The sequence below is a fragment of the Penicillium cinerascens genome (assembly GCF_028974065.1).
Source record: "Penicillium cinerascens strain IBT 15544 chromosome Unknown scaffold_4_segment0_segment0, whole genome shotgun sequence".
Classification (NCBI taxonomy): Eukaryota; Fungi; Ascomycota; class Eurotiomycetes; order Eurotiales; family Aspergillaceae; genus Penicillium; species Penicillium cinerascens.
In genome coordinates, this window is record NW_026695297.1 from 1,788,513 (window position 1) to 1,804,184 (window position 15,672).

At 52.3% G+C, this 15,672-nt stretch overlaps 7 protein-coding genes across 7 annotated transcripts; 5 read left to right on the forward strand and 2 right to left on the reverse strand.

Moving 5' to 3' along the window:
* Window positions 1-1,718: 1,718 nt before the first annotated feature.
* Window positions 1,719-3,927, forward strand: N7498_008653 (Zn(II)2Cys6 transcription factor domain-containing protein; the record flags this gene model as incomplete). The annotated part of the gene is made up of 3 exons (XM_058455715.1): window positions 1,719-1,950; window positions 2,025-3,853; window positions 3,910-3,927. 3 exons carry the CDS (start codon window positions 1,719-1,721, stop codon window positions 3,925-3,927), a joined length of 2,079 nt encoding a protein of 692 aa, XP_058305703.1.
* An 815-nt stretch (window positions 3,928-4,742) lies between these two features.
* fmn1 (riboflavin kinase) lies at window positions 4,743-5,532 on the forward strand (the record flags this gene model as incomplete). The annotated part of the gene is made up of 3 exons (XM_058455716.1): window positions 4,743-4,859; window positions 4,929-5,141; window positions 5,242-5,532. 3 exons carry the CDS (start codon window positions 4,743-4,745, stop codon window positions 5,530-5,532), a joined length of 621 nt encoding a protein of 206 aa, XP_058305704.1.
* Window positions 5,533-5,822: 290 nt separating this feature from the next.
* N7498_008655 (dienelactone hydrolase) lies at window positions 5,823-7,308 on the forward strand (the record flags this gene model as incomplete). Its single annotated transcript, XM_058455717.1, has 3 exons — window positions 5,823-6,189; window positions 6,257-6,919; window positions 6,974-7,308. The coding sequence occupies 3 exons, from the start codon at window positions 5,823-5,825 to the stop codon at window positions 7,306-7,308; spliced, it is 1,365 nt and encodes a 454-aa protein (XP_058305705.1).
* Window positions 7,309-7,944: 636 nt separating this feature from the next.
* Window positions 7,945-8,706, forward strand: N7498_008656 (uncharacterized protein; the record flags this gene model as incomplete). Its single annotated transcript, XM_058455718.1, has 1 exon — window positions 7,945-8,706. One exon carries the CDS (start codon window positions 7,945-7,947, stop codon window positions 8,704-8,706), a length of 762 nt encoding a protein of 253 aa, XP_058305706.1.
* A 79-nt stretch (window positions 8,707-8,785) lies between these two features.
* On the reverse strand, window positions 8,786-9,491 carry N7498_008657 (uncharacterized protein; the record flags this gene model as incomplete). The annotated part of the gene is made up of 2 exons (XM_058455719.1): window positions 8,786-9,390; window positions 9,446-9,491. 2 exons carry the CDS (start codon window positions 9,489-9,491, stop codon window positions 8,786-8,788), a joined length of 651 nt encoding a protein of 216 aa, XP_058305707.1.
* A 1,030-nt stretch (window positions 9,492-10,521) lies between these two features.
* N7498_008658 (pseudouridine-5'-phosphate glycosidase/carbohydrate kinase family protein) lies at window positions 10,522-13,255 on the reverse strand (the record flags this gene model as incomplete). Its single annotated transcript, XM_058455720.1, has 7 exons — window positions 10,522-11,848; window positions 11,913-12,213; window positions 12,264-12,494; window positions 12,547-12,588; window positions 12,639-12,738; window positions 12,788-12,996; window positions 13,069-13,255. The coding sequence occupies 7 exons, from the start codon at window positions 13,253-13,255 to the stop codon at window positions 10,522-10,524; spliced, it is 2,397 nt and encodes a 798-aa protein (XP_058305708.1).
* A 245-nt stretch (window positions 13,256-13,500) lies between these two features.
* N7498_008659 (dolichyl-diphosphooligosaccharide--protein glycotransferase subunit OST1) lies at window positions 13,501-15,143 on the forward strand (the record flags this gene model as incomplete). Its single annotated transcript, XM_058455721.1, has 3 exons — window positions 13,501-13,841; window positions 13,927-14,962; window positions 15,018-15,143. 3 exons carry the CDS (start codon window positions 13,501-13,503, stop codon window positions 15,141-15,143), a joined length of 1,503 nt encoding a protein of 500 aa, XP_058305709.1.
* Between the last annotated feature and the right edge of the window lie 529 nt (window positions 15,144-15,672).

Genomic DNA, 15,672 nt, shown 5'->3' on the forward strand with positions numbered 1-15,672 from the left:
TGAAATGCAGATAATGGAGACAATTACAAACATATGCTTGAAGATTGTACACATCTTCACCAAGAAGCTATGCGCTTGAACCTTCCCATTTACACCCGTTATTAAATAAGGATAGCTTGACCCTACTAGATCGAAAACTGAATGGCCCACCCGTCCCCGGCATTTGGCGTGATTAGCCCAGAACCCAATTCTCCGACACAACCAGGCCAGTTGCGAACCATACGAGCGTCATGTGGTCTTGAATTCAGATGCTTCCTAACAGCTGAGCACACCAAGGCGTCCAGGCAGCGTTCAAGTCCTCTAGCCGAGGCACGACCGAACCGCGCAGCCTCGGGTAGAGTCGGGACCCGAGGGCGGCTTCGGGAACCGAAGGAACAGATCAGACATGCGGGGGGGGGGGGAACCGTAGGTGGCTGAGAATCAAAAACCCTCAAGGTAAGAGTCATATACAGAATTGCAATGAACAATGTTAGGGATTATTTTTCCACACGTGCGCAATTGCCCGGGAAATGTGCGATCTGCCGCCGCAGCTTTGCGGCCCAATCAAGGCGGATACACGACAGTTACGGTTTAACGCGCTAGAAGTTACAGGTATTCGTTACACGTTACTGCCGCGCTCCAGTTGCCGATGGCCTAAACGTCAGCATGTGAGTACAGTAAAGGTACAGATATCAGCTATCGAGGACCAGAAATACTGCGTGTAGCTAGGAATACATGTGGGAGATTGGCTCGTATTCACTACAACCACCGAGTTCTGCCCAGTCTTATTTAATTAGGTAAAAAAATGGGGAGAAACGTAAAAATGGCTCACTCGAAGTATATCTATCCCTGTGGAGGGAGAGAACGTGCAAAATCCACCACCTGTAATTTAAAAAAGAGAAAGAATTAAAAGCAACCCCAGTCTCCCTCACGCACGCGAGCTGCCGGTTCTCCTCCCAATTGAATCGGTCCGGTTGGAGTCCTGCCTAGGTATAGTATATGCTTAGACTTCAGTCACGGGAACATTCCGATCGAAAGCCATTTCACGAACAACTTCTTTTTCCCCGCGCCTCGCTCTGGACTGGCCCCCAAATCTATATCTTCATCTTCTCGGTTGTCCGACCTGGACTGCCACTCTCTTCTCTCCCCTCACAACCTTTTCGATTCCCGCCTTCCCCGCAGCCGAACAGGTCTGCCGCCCTCTCCACTCCAAATTCAGTTGCGCCCGAGTACCGTTGCGGCATTTTATCTCTTCCTTCGCCTGTCGCGTAGCTCCCTGTTCCTACCGGTCTCTACGACTCCCCTTCAATGCCTCAGATCCCCGGCGAACCGTCTTACCTCGACTCAATTGTGCCTCGTTACACCCGTGACTCGACCGCACGCCTTCCTTCCGTTCCCCCGCTCTAGTCGCGAACGCGCGACTATACGATCGAACGACCCACGAACCGCCGAGGTTTCCTTCAGTGGCCGTACAGGTGGAGTGAGGAGTTTGAGGAGCCCCGGAATCCATCTGCGACCGGCTTTTTCTTTTTGGTCGTTGTCAGAATTGCGCCAACACGTGGATCCTTTTCGCCGAGATCGAAAGCGTACGCGGATGGTCCCAGCGCTACTACCTCGGAACTTTGAGATCGTGGAAAAGCGAAGGCGGCTAAGCGAGCCCTTCGAATTAGCAGATTACAGAACCGTGATAAGTTTGGACGCGCCCGCGAATTTTTCCCGCCCGGGGAATACATGACGAAATGAACGACGTTAAGTTGAGCGGCTCCCCATTAGCCGACCGAAGTGGCGGGGATCGCGATTCCGCCGAGATCACTGAGCATTCAGAGCCCATGGACTCCGGCAAGGACCAGCCGAATGGCAGCAAGGCAGAGAATGGCCGTAAAGCGACCAACGCTAAGGACCCGTCGCGACCGCGTCGGAAGAAGGCGCGGCGTGCGTGTTTTGCCTGTCAGCGAGCTCATTTGACTTGCGGTATGCATTCCCGATCGACACTGCGTTCTGCGCCGAGTAAAGTGAACCAAACTAACGTACATGCGCTTTTCTAGGCGACGAGCGGCCTTGTCAGCGCTGTATTAAGCGCGGTCTGCAGGATGCTTGCCATGACGGTGTTCGCAAGAAGGCCAAGTATCTCCACGATGCCCCGGACGGCGCACTGATGCCCGGTGTGGGAAGCAACAACAACACCACCAACAACAACAACAACAACACTTTCTACAGCAGTACGCTCCGCAACAATCTACCCGGATCTCGAAATGGCAGTGCGAATACTCCGCAACAGCAAACACCCAACACCAACAATTTCTACCCCACCCCCCAGCCACAAGCTCAGCCGCAGCCGGGATCTTACAATATGTACCAGGAATCGTCCATGAGCCAGAGCCCCTTCACCACCCAGTCTCCCGTTTCGCCTACGTTCAATCTGAAGACTAGTGCCAATGACCGGAATTCCAGCTTATCGTCTACGGTGAACCAGCAGCCCACCCCGACCACTACTCTCGCAGGTGATACCAGCCAGCCGCAGAATCCATTCGCGGGGCCGTTTTTCGACCCCAGCGACCCGGCCCTCTTCAACTTTGATCTATCAAGCATGAACTTCGAGAACCGCTATGGTGCTCTCGAGTTCGGTATGCTCGGTCATATGGCTACTGGGGCCGGCGATTCACCTACCGACTCGGCAACGCAGCGAGGGTCGATCGGCCGCAGTGGGTCTGCCCAGTTCTCCACGCCAGCTCCCGGGTTTGGAGAAAGTCCGGGGAATCAGCAACCCTTCATGTTTGGCGATCCCTTACTCAATGAGTGGCCGGCCGGGCAGACCTCGGGCCCGCACGTGAATGTCGGAGGCGTATATGGGCAGAATGGCATGCTACCCGGGCACATGAAAGCAGATGCACCGCATGCATTCGCAATCGAGAGCGGTCCTGCGAACTTGACCAGCCCCGGCTCAGCTACCAGTCCGCATGTGACTCATGCAGGCTTTGATGAAGCAGGGTTCAATGCGGCTGCCGCCAAGGCCAATACACTCGCTCCCAATGGTACGCGACCGGTGATCACCACGCCAAGCTTGAAGCAGAGCTTCCAGGTGGCGCCCAAGCGACGTCATCGCAACCCGTCCTCGATCTACGAGAGTGTGAAGGAGCCGTACGCTTACACGAGTGGATTCCACAATCTTACTGCCTTTATCCAGCGCCGATTCACGCCGCAGAAGACTGTCCGGATTGCCAAAGCGCTGGCATCTATCCGGCCGTCGTTCATCGCGACAACCAAGACTTTGAACCGAGATGATCTGATATTCATGGAGAAATGTTTTCAGCGGACACTCTTTGAATATGAAGACTTCATCAATGCCTGCGGCACACCAACAATCGTCTGCCGACGCACAGGAGAGATTGCCGCGGTAGGCAAAGAGTTTAGCATCCTTACTGGATGGAAGAAGGATGTCCTTCTTGGCAAAGAGCCGAACATGAACGTCAACACGGGCGCTTCACCAACGTCAGGCACCACATCACGAGGCAGCTTCACCCCACGCAGCTCAACGCTAGAACACTCGGGCGCACGCCCGCAGCCCGTTTTCCTGGCCGAGCTACTAGACGACGAGAGCGTTGTAGAGTTCTACGAGGACTTTGCACGGTTAGCGTTCGGCGATTCCCGTGGTAGTGTCATGACACGGTGCAAGCTACTTAAATACAAAACCAAAGAAGACATGGAGGTTGCGCAGTCCGACGAGGGCAGGTGGAACAACCACATCCGCAAAGGCGGAATCGCCGGCGAAGCTGGTATGAACCAGCTAGGATTCAAGGACGGCAAGGTCGAATGCGCGTACTGCTGGACAGTCAAGCGCGATGTATTCGACATTCCCATGCTTATCGTGATGAACGTGAGTCTTCCCAGTTGTTTCCAATTGTTATGATGACTTTTACTAATAACCTACAGTTCCTTCCGTGCATTTGATCTGATTACCGTCCCATTTTTACGTGTTTCGTCTAGTTCTGTCCATTTCTCTTCATACCCCCAGGCCCCAAGCCTCCTTTTTTCTGGTTTCTCGCCGACTCCTGTTCTGGTATATAATCTTTCCTGTTCCTGGGAGTTCCTGGGACTGTACGATTCTCCGACCTTTGATCTGGTTCTGGTTCTGTTCTTGTCAGTACATATTGCCGATGTTTGTAGCTCCGGTCTCGACCTTGACCGGGACTAGTTGATATGTTTATCTTTTTGCGGCGCTCAAAAGGGACAAAAATGATATCTATGGGCTGGGACTATGTTTATTTATGAGATCTAATGCCTTTGATACTGTGGATGTTTATTTGGTTTTTGATACTCCCGATTTTGTATTTTGTTTGTTAAACGGTTCTTGGGTCTGACTTGAAGAGGTATCTTGCATGTGAATCCGTACAGCGCGTTATTCGACTTGTTCTAAGAAGTAAATACGAGGCCGTAGAAACTCGTGCACTACAATTGGTGCCCTGCTGGATGCCTCAGGTGTGACTGCTTATCGATAGCCCCGCCATTGCTCATCACTTCAGCCTCGGAGTCATTGTGGCATCCAGCAACTCCTAGGCTATACGTAGAGCTCCTGCTCATCTTCTTTCCCTCCGCCTTAACCCACAGAGCCTAATATCCGGCTTTTACTCCCCGCGCTCGTTTGACGAAGCCCACCGCCCGCGGTCCCCTCCGAGCAGTCATCCGCAAAATCATCGCACCTCACCTCGGTTTTTGCGACTTGCACTCCAGGAGTCCCCACACGAGTCTATTCGAAAAAGATCACAATGCGTCCCGACAAGCCCCGCGACCCAGTTGCCGGCCCCGATTCAGGGCCCGAAGCCCCGTTCCCCGTGCGCCTGTCTGGGCCGGTGATCAAGGGCTTTGGGCGGGGGAGCAAGGATGTATGCACTCAACCTTGCAATTTCTCTAGCTCTCTACACACATGAATACATGCTGACACCTACCTACAGTTAGGAATCCCCACAGCCAACATCCCAGCCGACGATTTGTCCGAGAAATACCCCAACCTGGAAACAGGCGTATACTACGGCGTGGTAGCACTAGACCCCAAGAGCTACGAGCACGCAAACGGCTCGACAAACGAGAAAGAATCTTCAACACTCTTCCCAGCCGTGCTGAGCATTGGATATAACCCGTTCTATAAGAATACCGTGCGATCAGTGGTATGTAGCTCCCAAACCCACTCCTTTCCGGGCCCCATATACATACTAGCTGAGCTATCGCTCAGCTATCACCTTGATGAACACCTTCTCACCATTCCAGGAAATCCACATCATGCCACCTCTGACATCTCCCTCCCCGACGGCGGTGGCTCAGCCGAAATTCAACCGCCTGCCTGATTTCTACGGAACAAACCTCAACCTGCTGATCTTGGGCTATATCCGGCCGGAATACGACTACGTCTCGATGGATGCGCTGATTGAGGATATTCGCATCGACTGTGAAGTCGCGCGCCAGAGTCTCCTGCGCGAGGCATATCAGCGATATCTGGTCGATGATGGGAAGGCGGCGGAGAAGGTTAATGCGGACCGGAAGTGGTTGGTTACATTCTGAACCAGAATGAAAATAGAGCATTGATAGAAGCGTGAATCAAACTAGAGTTTAACCTATATTTGAATATTTCCAGAGCCGGAGTGGAGTGGAGAGTGTACCTGGGACAGACTATCTTATCATACTCGACGTCATCACTCCAAAACAAAAACCCTAAGCATTGGCATTCATAGGCTGTACAATTAGCCTCTTGTCGCATGTAATCCAAGAACTAAACCTTCCGGATTATCCGGCTATAAAACCAATTATAAAGCCCGTCCCTTCCACACCATAATCACCACCCACAACCGAAAATGGTCAACGTCTTCTCCCGCCTAACCCGGCGCGCAACCAGCTCCGGGAGCGCTACAGCAGACGCCGCCAGCATAAAAACACCCCTAATTCACGGAAACTCACTAAACCGCACATCAAGCGCCAGCTCAGTAAAACGACTCCGCCGAGCACCAGCAGACGAACCCGCACGTCGCCGTCTCCTCTTGATATCAGACACAGCGGACTTTGACCCGCATATCACGCACCGGTTCCAAGCGGAGGGGTTCGAAGTTACTTTCATCGGGTTCGTATGTAGCGGTGATTCAGAGCGGGATCGCAAAGCTCTTGAGAATGCCGTTCACGAGAAGGAGGACGAGTTGGAGGAGGGAGAGAGGTATGCTATCGTCGGTACGTCACCATTCCCTACTATATTGCTCTTTCTTGATGCATGGAGGTGCTGATGGGACCAAAAAAGCATACAGCCGTCCAGCATACTACCTCCTCGGCTCGCACCACCTAACAACCAGCAACACGAATCCATTCCCGCGCCTCTGTGCGCTGATCGCATATTACCCGCTCACATCCACGGACCAATGGACTCGAGACTACCACGCCGGTGGTGACCAAGGTCCAGCGTGCTGTAACACGGACTCTATCTTCGAGCCTGCTCTGAACACGAATTACCTTCCGATCCAGATCCATTTATCAGGCCACGAGGCGAAACACAGTACATTCTGGCCGTGGATTGGGGTTCCGAGCGAGGGAGATACGACGTATAAGAAAAGACACCAGTGCTATGTGTATACGTATCCGGAGTCCAAAGCCGGGTTTGCGGAGTGGAGTGGGAGTGTTGAGGCGGATGATAGGGTTAGTGCGCAGCTGGCGTGGAGCCGAACTATGGGGTGTCTACGGCGGGCGTTTGGGGTTGGGAGTAACTGGGCGGTTGTGGATATTGAGACTGTCTGGGAGGAGTATTGGATGCGGGTGATGGCTGGTTTGGATAAGAAGGTTGAGAACGGGGCTGCGGTGGAGATGATGGTTAGTCGGGGACAGGCTCATGAGGGGAATATGAGGGGGAAAATGGATATGCATGAGGGGGAGGGCCCTGCTGTGACGTGTGTTCCTACCAAGGCTGGTGGTGAGTTTCTTGGTCTTCTGCAGTATGGGGAGGGATAGTGCTGATTTATTACAGGGTCTACTCCCCAGACGTTGAGGTCTTTCTTTGCGGAGACGTTCATTCCTGCTGGGCCGGCTAGCCAGCATATTCGGCTTTTGTCCAGGACTGTGGGTGCGGATCAGATTGTTGATGAGATGAGGTTCTCTTTTCGGCATACTGCAGAGGTTCCTTGGCTTTTGCCTGGTGTGGCACCCACGAATCGCGATATTCAGGTTGTCATTATTGTAGTGGCTAGTTTCTGTGCCGACAAGATCGTTAAACAGAGTTTGTACTGGGATCAGGCTGATGTGCTTGTACAAGCTGGATTATTGGATCCGAAGCTTGTGCCGAGGACGAATGTGATGGGTTAAGAAGTAGTCTATAATTTGGCTGAAGGGGCAGAAGAAGGGAAGGCGAGAAGCAATTGTTAAATGCAACTGGAAACCAGAGGAATTATCGTGAATTATCTTGAATTGCTTCATCCCGGAGTACTGAACACGTAACTACCTAAATGTCTATTATTTGCCCACATGATTCTTAGGCCATACGACACATGTATACTTGCGTCGTGTTGCTAGACTATCCCCGTCCCATCGATTAAAAGTGTTCCTGGAGAAGAGTAAGATTATGCTGATAAGGCTGGGTTTCAGCTTTTCGGGGCCTTTGATCATGGCGCTTCGTTATCTGTCATGACTGAACTGCACGGATTTCAACGCTAAAGGGGACACGGTGAAATTCGAGCGTTGCTTTGGTGGCGCCAGCCCCGGGATTGTAGGAGGGGTGGCGGCTAAGTAAAACGTTAACTGCACTAAAAATTGACAATGAATAGGCTCGATACACCTGGCATTTGATTTTAAATGGCTTGGAGTCCATACTACGCGCCGGCCCCACGTTGGAGCTCCATTTCCAGATTCCGCCCTAGGTGCAAACAGGTCAAACACAATAGCACTGGCCTTGAGAATCAGCCCCGATTCTCGAGTCCTCATCATTCACCATCTAACTCACCCATGCCTCAGCGCCGCCCCCGACCGAAGATCCCTCTTTGGGTACGCTTTCGGGCATGGCTCCGAAGCTTGGAGTCGCCCCTTAAAATACGCAGAAGTCTCTGGCGGCTCAAAGAACACCACACACATCCCTTACTTGCACTCCTGCGCATGTTCATTCCATATCCATCTTGGTTCTTCCCAATCCCTGGTCCATTCTCACCTCGTGCGCTCATAGACGACAAAAAGAATGAGACGGGGCTCATCAGAACCCAATTCGGCGATTTGCACAACCTCCGAGCTATTCCCATCTGGCGCATGCGCGATACCCCGCTGCGGTCTATTTACCGGCTCTACGAGCTTCACCTCGCTGACCGATATAAGTTAATGGGATACGAGACCGAATATTTCTTTTATCGCCCTGGCTGGAAGCTACGAGATATTCCAGACCCAAAAGATTCTGACCCAGTTCGTTATGCCGTGGTCGCTTGCATCCTCGAGGAATTACACAAGGCAGTCAACTGGAGGCTAAGCTTGGGGATGCGGAGAAACGGCGATCATGTGTATCGCGAGTTTGACGAAGACCCATTGCCTCCTTTTGTGCCAGAAGAATTGCCTGACTGGACAAAAAATGTACCGTCCATTGATAAGGAGCTACTCAGGCAGTCTGTCCCATCAGATAAGTTGGATGCAGAAGGGAACTTGGTGCTTGAAGAGGAGGGCAAGAGTCCCATATTTGCCCAGCGTAACATTATCACGAATACTGGCTGGCTCTACACTATCTAGAACAGTTGAATGAATTCATGCAATACCATTGGTCACTGTTTGCGGCTCTCGTTGGGTTGACGTCTCTTGCATAGCCCCGCTATTTGAAAACATCCTCATTATACTGGCGGCGGTATGCGTGGGCTACCAGTTCCATTGTGCTACGGTCTGGAATAACATCAAACCCATTAATGTTCATCGTGCGAATCGATTCCCCATCGAGAGGGCCCCGGTTGCGCTCCCTGAGGTATTTTAAAAGGGCGAGCGCGTCTGTCATATCGTACTCTGCCTTGCGGTCTCGGTCTGCGGCGTGTATTCTCCTCAATTTGCGCTCGAGAGCCCATTCCAGCGGGGCAGCAAGAATTTCCAGATTCTCCCCTTTGAAGAGTATGATGCCTTGCCTTTCAGCTTCGGCGAACAATCTCTTCCGAGCGTTTCCGGTGACGAAAATAGCTATGTCTTCGTTGATCCATTGCTCGTTGTACCGAAGTTGAGACGCGACAGAGGAAACGGCGGTTCGAAGAGCAGTTTTGATTTCATTGTCTCCAGCAAATTCGGGGTCGATCAGGTAGTCAATATCACCGGTGCTCTCACGACTTTTGAGATAAGACACCGCAAGAAAGCCGCCTGCTGTAATGATGCGGATGGGGGCGAATGCGATGAGCCAGGGATTGCGACCCATTTCAGCGTCAAGTGCCTTGAGACCTGTTTGGCGAGAGTGAGTGAGGATCACTCGCCCAGTGATGTGAAATGTACCTACCTTCTTGAAAATCCTTTCCATTGAGATATTCCTTTCGCTCTGTCATGATGGCAGTATATGTTGGAAGGCAAGAATTCTGCAAGAGCCGAGAAGATGCGAAATGGAAGGAATGTAGTATTTGATGAGATGTGTCTAGAGAGCGATGCTTTTTATAAGAGGAGAAGGCTACTGAAGAGATAGAGAAATAGAAATAGGCACTAAGCGCCGGAGTGCCTATTAGTGCATGGTCTAGGCATCTCAACAACACCCAAATGCACCTACGCGGACGCTCAGTGTTAGCGCCCAATGTCTGTCAGAATGGTGTGCCGGGTCAAAGGCTTATTGGCATTTGGGCACTGCTACGCGCCTGCTGACGGTCCGCTTGGAGCTAATATCGTAGGGTTTTGCCAGCTCAATAACCAATCATTGAAGACGTAATCTATATGTATGTACCTATTACAGTCACCCCTTCGCAAGGACACGCGCCCACCACAGAAGAATATCTCAGGCAGCATGAGTATCTCAGATAAATAGTGTAAAGTTCTGTTGATAAATTGATAAATATAGAGGATGCAGAGCTAAATTTCCATGGAGAACATTATTTACTAAAAAGCACTAAAGATGTCTAGAGAGCCCTAAGGTCCTACCTACTTTTACTATCTACTCCTACTTCTACCTTCAATAGTAAGAACCTTACGCCCTTTTACCTCTTTCGATAGTATATAACACCTATCGAAAAGAAAGATTCTATTAAAATAGCTAACACTAAGCGCTAAAGAGATCTCGGATGCTATTATTCAGTGTTCGCAGACGGCATGCAGGCTAAGCATTAGTTTCATCCCCCACTACGTCCAAATGTCTTTTACCGACCTTGTATACCTCGATTTTGAAGCCGATAACTGAACATAATTTTCATGAGAAACTACCTTGTGCGTGGGAGAATTGGATCCAGGAAATAGAAATTAATACCAGTAAGACGTAATAATGAGAGGCAGACAAACTTGGTAGGAATGTGCAGAGAGTAAAATTTTCGCTCAATATATGCTTGATGCAAGACTTGAATATCACAGGTCGCTTTCATGTCAATAGATCAACAACTAAAGCCCAGCTGTACCCCTTAGGCCAACCAAATCCTGACTGACACCACCAGGACTAGTCAAAGTCCTCCGACTCGCCTCCTGCGCAACAGGAAGAACATCCTCAACACGCGCAGTATCACCTTTTCGCGCCAGCCCAGCCACGACAACACCGAGCAGGGTATCACCAGCACCATTAACGCTAACCACATCCTCGGGAGTCAACTTAGCGGCCGGAGGGAATAAACGCATATAAACTCCACCGAAAGGCGCATCAGACGCAGGCGCGCGGGCGATGATATACGGCGCATATTCCGGGTCCGTGAGGCGGGGATCACCGGGAGGTAAGAGCTGGGTCAAGAGAGCACCGGCTCCACCGAGTTTCGTTATAATGCAGGGGATGAAAGGAAGGAGCTGAATTGATTGCTGAGGAATACCCTCGTCGACGAGCGCAGCAGATGTCACGTAAACGAGACGCTCGCGCGAGCCTGTTGGGGATAGATTCATTGCGTCGATGATGGCCCACCAACCCTGGGACTCGAAGAGATCTGTCTCACGCGCGGCGGCGTACATGGAAGTAAGCTCGAGGCGGTTCGGACAGGCGAGGCTGATGGCGTGGTTGGGGACTGTTTGGTCGCTGCTGATAGCCGCGCCCACCCCTGTAGCATCGCGGCCGAAGAGGCGGCGGGATTTTGCGGTTGAAACGGGCTCGAAGGCTACACGGGAGCCGTGCTTGCGAGCGATAGTGCTCCATTTCTTCAAGACCTCCGGGTGCCAGTTTGCGTCAACGACGACCCAGGCGGGCTTGGTGCGTTCGAGTAGGGGTTCCCAGAATCGGTCAAAATCGAGATGATGTTCGGGGAGCTCGACGATGCCCATATCGGCCATTGCGACGAGGAGGTCTTTCTTGGCGTCGTTGATGGCAACGTATTGGGCGGTACGGGTTCCTGGTGTTGAAGGGAGGACTTGCACGCCTGCGGTGCTGAGGCCTTCTTTGTCAAGGGATGCCAGTGCTGCGCGGCCACTTAGGTCGTCGGCTACGACGCTGCAGAAGAGGACGTTGCTGCCGACGTAGTTTGCTGCGACGGCGACGTTGTGGCCAACGCCTCCGAGGCTTTGGCCGATGACAGCTGGGTTGGATGTGTGTGGCACGGGTGCAATCTGGGTTTGTTCATTGCCGAATGGTGTGTAATCACAGGATAGATCGATGGCGAGGGAGCCAGCAACCATGACATCCACTTTTTCGACCTGCTGAGGAGCTGTGGAGGAGGTTGCAGGCTTAGTTGTCTGTTGGGGCTTAGGGGTATCTTGTTCTGGTAGTGGAACATTCAGGATTGCAGGCATGTGTCTATGCAGAAGAAGATCTCCAACTTAGCAATGAACGTATTTTTGTATATAGAAGCCCAACTCACCGAGCCGCAGATCCTCGGTCCTGATCCTCGAGCTTAGCAAGCTCCACGGCGACTCGTGTAGCGCGCTGGACATTGCTTTCAATGAGAGCCCGGTTGGCAATCACACTCTTCCCGCCGCTCAGTTCCTTGATTTTAGCTAGAACATATGGGGTATTATCACTGCCATGGTAGCCTTCTACGTCAGCGAGACGGACAGCCTCTTCAATGACACGATCCATCTCGGGCTTGGAGACTGACGCGTCTCGAGGCACAGGGTTGGCGAAGTGAATGCCAGACAAGACAGGAAGTTTAGATTGCGCATCTATAGATGTCAGCCAAGCTGTTGAGGTGTAGCCCAGAGGGTATACTTACAGACGATGGCGGCGGCTTCGGCCTCATTCTGGATAGTCCGTGGGCTGCGGAAGCCACTGTCTCGCGTGAAGAATGCAGGGAAGTCGACGGATCCCTCACGTCCATCGGCAAAGGTACCAACGCAGACACCTTCTGTCTCGAGGTACTCGAGTGTCCTAGGGATATCTAGGAAGCTCTTGCATCCGGAGCTAATGACCGTCACCGGGGTTCGGCCCAGCTCTGTCAGATCGGCTGAAGGAGGTGTCAGCGTATGGGCGAGGACTTTGAAGAATCCGCTGCTTACCGGAAATGTCCATCGAGTTCTCTCCACCACGGTGGACGCCACCTGTAGCCAGGGTTAGATATTGTATATGTTGTTTACTGCACAGAACTTACCAAGACCACCGGTTCCAAAAATCTTGATCCCTGCAAGTTCCGAAAGTATCATCGTGCCAGAGATCGTAGTTCCACCATGGATACGTTTTCCAGCCAGGCCCTGTCGACGTATTAGTTCCATTCTCATTGGTGACTTGGTCAATTCATACCATGCCGCAAATATAGCCCAAATCTCGGCGGGAAACCTTCAATGCGGACTTATTTTCCGCAGTAGAGGCCAGCTCTATAATCTCATCTGCACTCATACCAACTCGCGCAATACCTCCGAGTACGCCGATGGTCGCAGGAACACCGCCGTTCACTCGAACAACTGATTCCAACAGCGACGCCAGTGCTATGTTGTCAGGGTATGGGAAACCTGAGCTATGTTAGCTATATTTACTCCCCTTCAGATCAAGCTATGAGCTTCAGAGCTGATCTAGGTACTCACCATGAGTATAGATGGTCGTCTCAAGGGCAACGACCGGCTTCCCTGTCGCGACAGCATCTTGGACCTCTTCTGATACCTTCAAAAACTTGCTCTGAGGGTGTTTATGAAGGTCATGCAAACCACGAACACGGGGAAGCCGTGCTGTCCTCCACCAGCCAGACCGAATAGCAGCCCTCGAGGTGAACATTGTGCAACGAAAAAGATGCAGAGGGAGGGAATGTAGATCGAAGAGGAGAAATGAGGAGAAGCTGTTATCGGTGCGATAAGACAGCGGAGTGCGCTCTGTGGCCGCTATGCTCGCCGTATTGCGTATACATGGGGACACCTCATCAGCTTCGGCCGTCCCAATTCACCGACCACCTTTCCTTCGCCCTTTTGATTTTTTAGTTCCTCCCGGAGACCCTGCTCTCCGGCGTGATACCCTCAGTCATCATGAGGTTCTTCACTGCCTCAGTGCTCGGGCTATTTGTGCCCAGCCTAGCTGCTGCATCCAACCTCAGCACTCCGACCCAGCTCACCCTCCCATCAGACTTCAAGCCCCCGCAGGTCTTCAAGAACACCAATTTGGTTCGGAACACCAACCTGGAGAAGAGCTATGTCCGTGAGACCATCAATGTTGTCGTGGAGAATGTCGACAAGCAACCACAGAGCGACTACTATATCCCCTTCCCTTCGGACGTGTTTGACCGCGTAGGCGGCTTTGAAGTCCGAGATAAGAAGGCGACCGACAAGGGAAGATTCGAGGTGGATGCCACTGAGGTTGTGTCATCCAGGTAGGTATCAATTGGATGCGCCAATGGCTCCTGGATGATCTAGGCATGTCGCGTGGGTTCGTCGCTAACTCTTCAATTTCAACAGTAGCAACCAGTACTTCGTGGTTCACTTCCCCGAGCCGTTGGCCCCGAAATCGCAGATCACTCTTGGAATCTCCTACTCCATTTTGAACTCCCTGGCCCCGCGCCCCGCCGTCATTCAGCAAGCCGACAAGCAATACCTTACCTACAGCTTCTCCGCCTACGTCCCATCGGCCTACCAGACCGTTACACAGAAGACCAAGGTCAAATTCCCCAGCACCAACGTGCCCGACTACACCGAGACCTCGGACCTCAAGTCCGGTGCCGACCCCGAGCGCAAGGGCGCCACCTACACCTACGGTCCGTACGAGACGGCCAAGCTGGCCCCCGGCACCGAATACCCGGTTACCGTCCGCTACGAGTTCACCAACCCTGTGATCACTGCCCACCTCCTTGAACGTGACGTGGAAGTTTCCCACTGGGGCGGTAACCTGGCCACCGAGGAGCGATACTGGCTGCGCAACAACGGCTCAGAGCTGGCCAACCAATTCTCGCGCGTGGAGTGGACATTCTCCGCCTACCAAAAGGCGCCGACCTCGGCCGTGCGTGAGATCACATACCCTCTGCAGCCCGGCTCCGTCGACCCCTACTTCACCGACGACATTGGCAACGTCTCGACCAGCAAGTACCGCCCCGGCAACGGCAAGACCGCCGCCCACCTGGAGCTGAAGCCTCGCTACCCGATATTCGGTGGCTGGAACTACAGCTTCAAAGTGGGCTGGAACAACGATCTGGGCCGGTTCCTGCACCAGATCAAGGGTGCCGACTCGTACGTTCTTAAGGTGCCGTTCCTTCAGGGCCCCAAGGTTGCTGAGGGGATCCAGTACGAGCGCGTTGTTGTTCGCGTTGTTCTGCCCGAGGGTGCGCACAATGTTCGCTACCAGACCGTCGAGGGCGCCAACAGCAACGGTCTGCCCGGTGCGAACCACATCCGCGCTAGCCTCTCTTCCTTCAAGACCTACATGGACACCCTCGGACGGACTACGTTGACCCTGGAGGTTGACAGCTTGACCGATGAAGCGCGCGATGCGCAGCTCGTGGTATGTGTTATTTTCCCACCGATGGTTGTATCACAATATGCTAATTCATGTTTAGGTGACTTACGATCACACCTTGATGGATGCCCTGCGCAAGCCACTTACCATCTTCGCTGGCTTGGTGTCTGTCTTCTTTGCCGCATGGGCCATCGGCAACATCGACATCAGCATCAAGAAGAGGTAGATGTGCGTTGGAGAGATGCGCGTGTTTCATATCGTCTTTCATTGGCTGTCGTAAAGCTTTATATTCATGTACGAAGACAGAAATACAACTCGAGACTAGTTCTCTTGATGAACTTGGACGTGGCCCGTTTGGCGTTTGTTTCGTAGTTCGTTAACTGTCCCGAGGAAACTTGTAAGGATCAATTGCTCGGCGCTCTGAGAAAAAGTTCAAAAAGTTCAAGGAATGGCCGGTCTATTTGAAGGACCCGTTACGAGGAACTGACGCCAGAAGAACTTGCATCGAGATGTCGTGAATGTGGAGCTGGGATTGGAGGACAGAATCACCGGGCTCTTGAGGGTGTAACGCTTGCGGAGCAGATGGAGTAGGCGGAAGGGGGAATGTTGTTCGATTGCGATAGCAATTTAGATATATTGTTACAGGGTTTTCAATCAGGTTCAAATCGATATAGATACGTTATGAGTTTCATGATATCAAAAGGTCATGTCCGGTATCTAGCTTGGTAATCTCAACTTCCGCGCATAACAGTTCA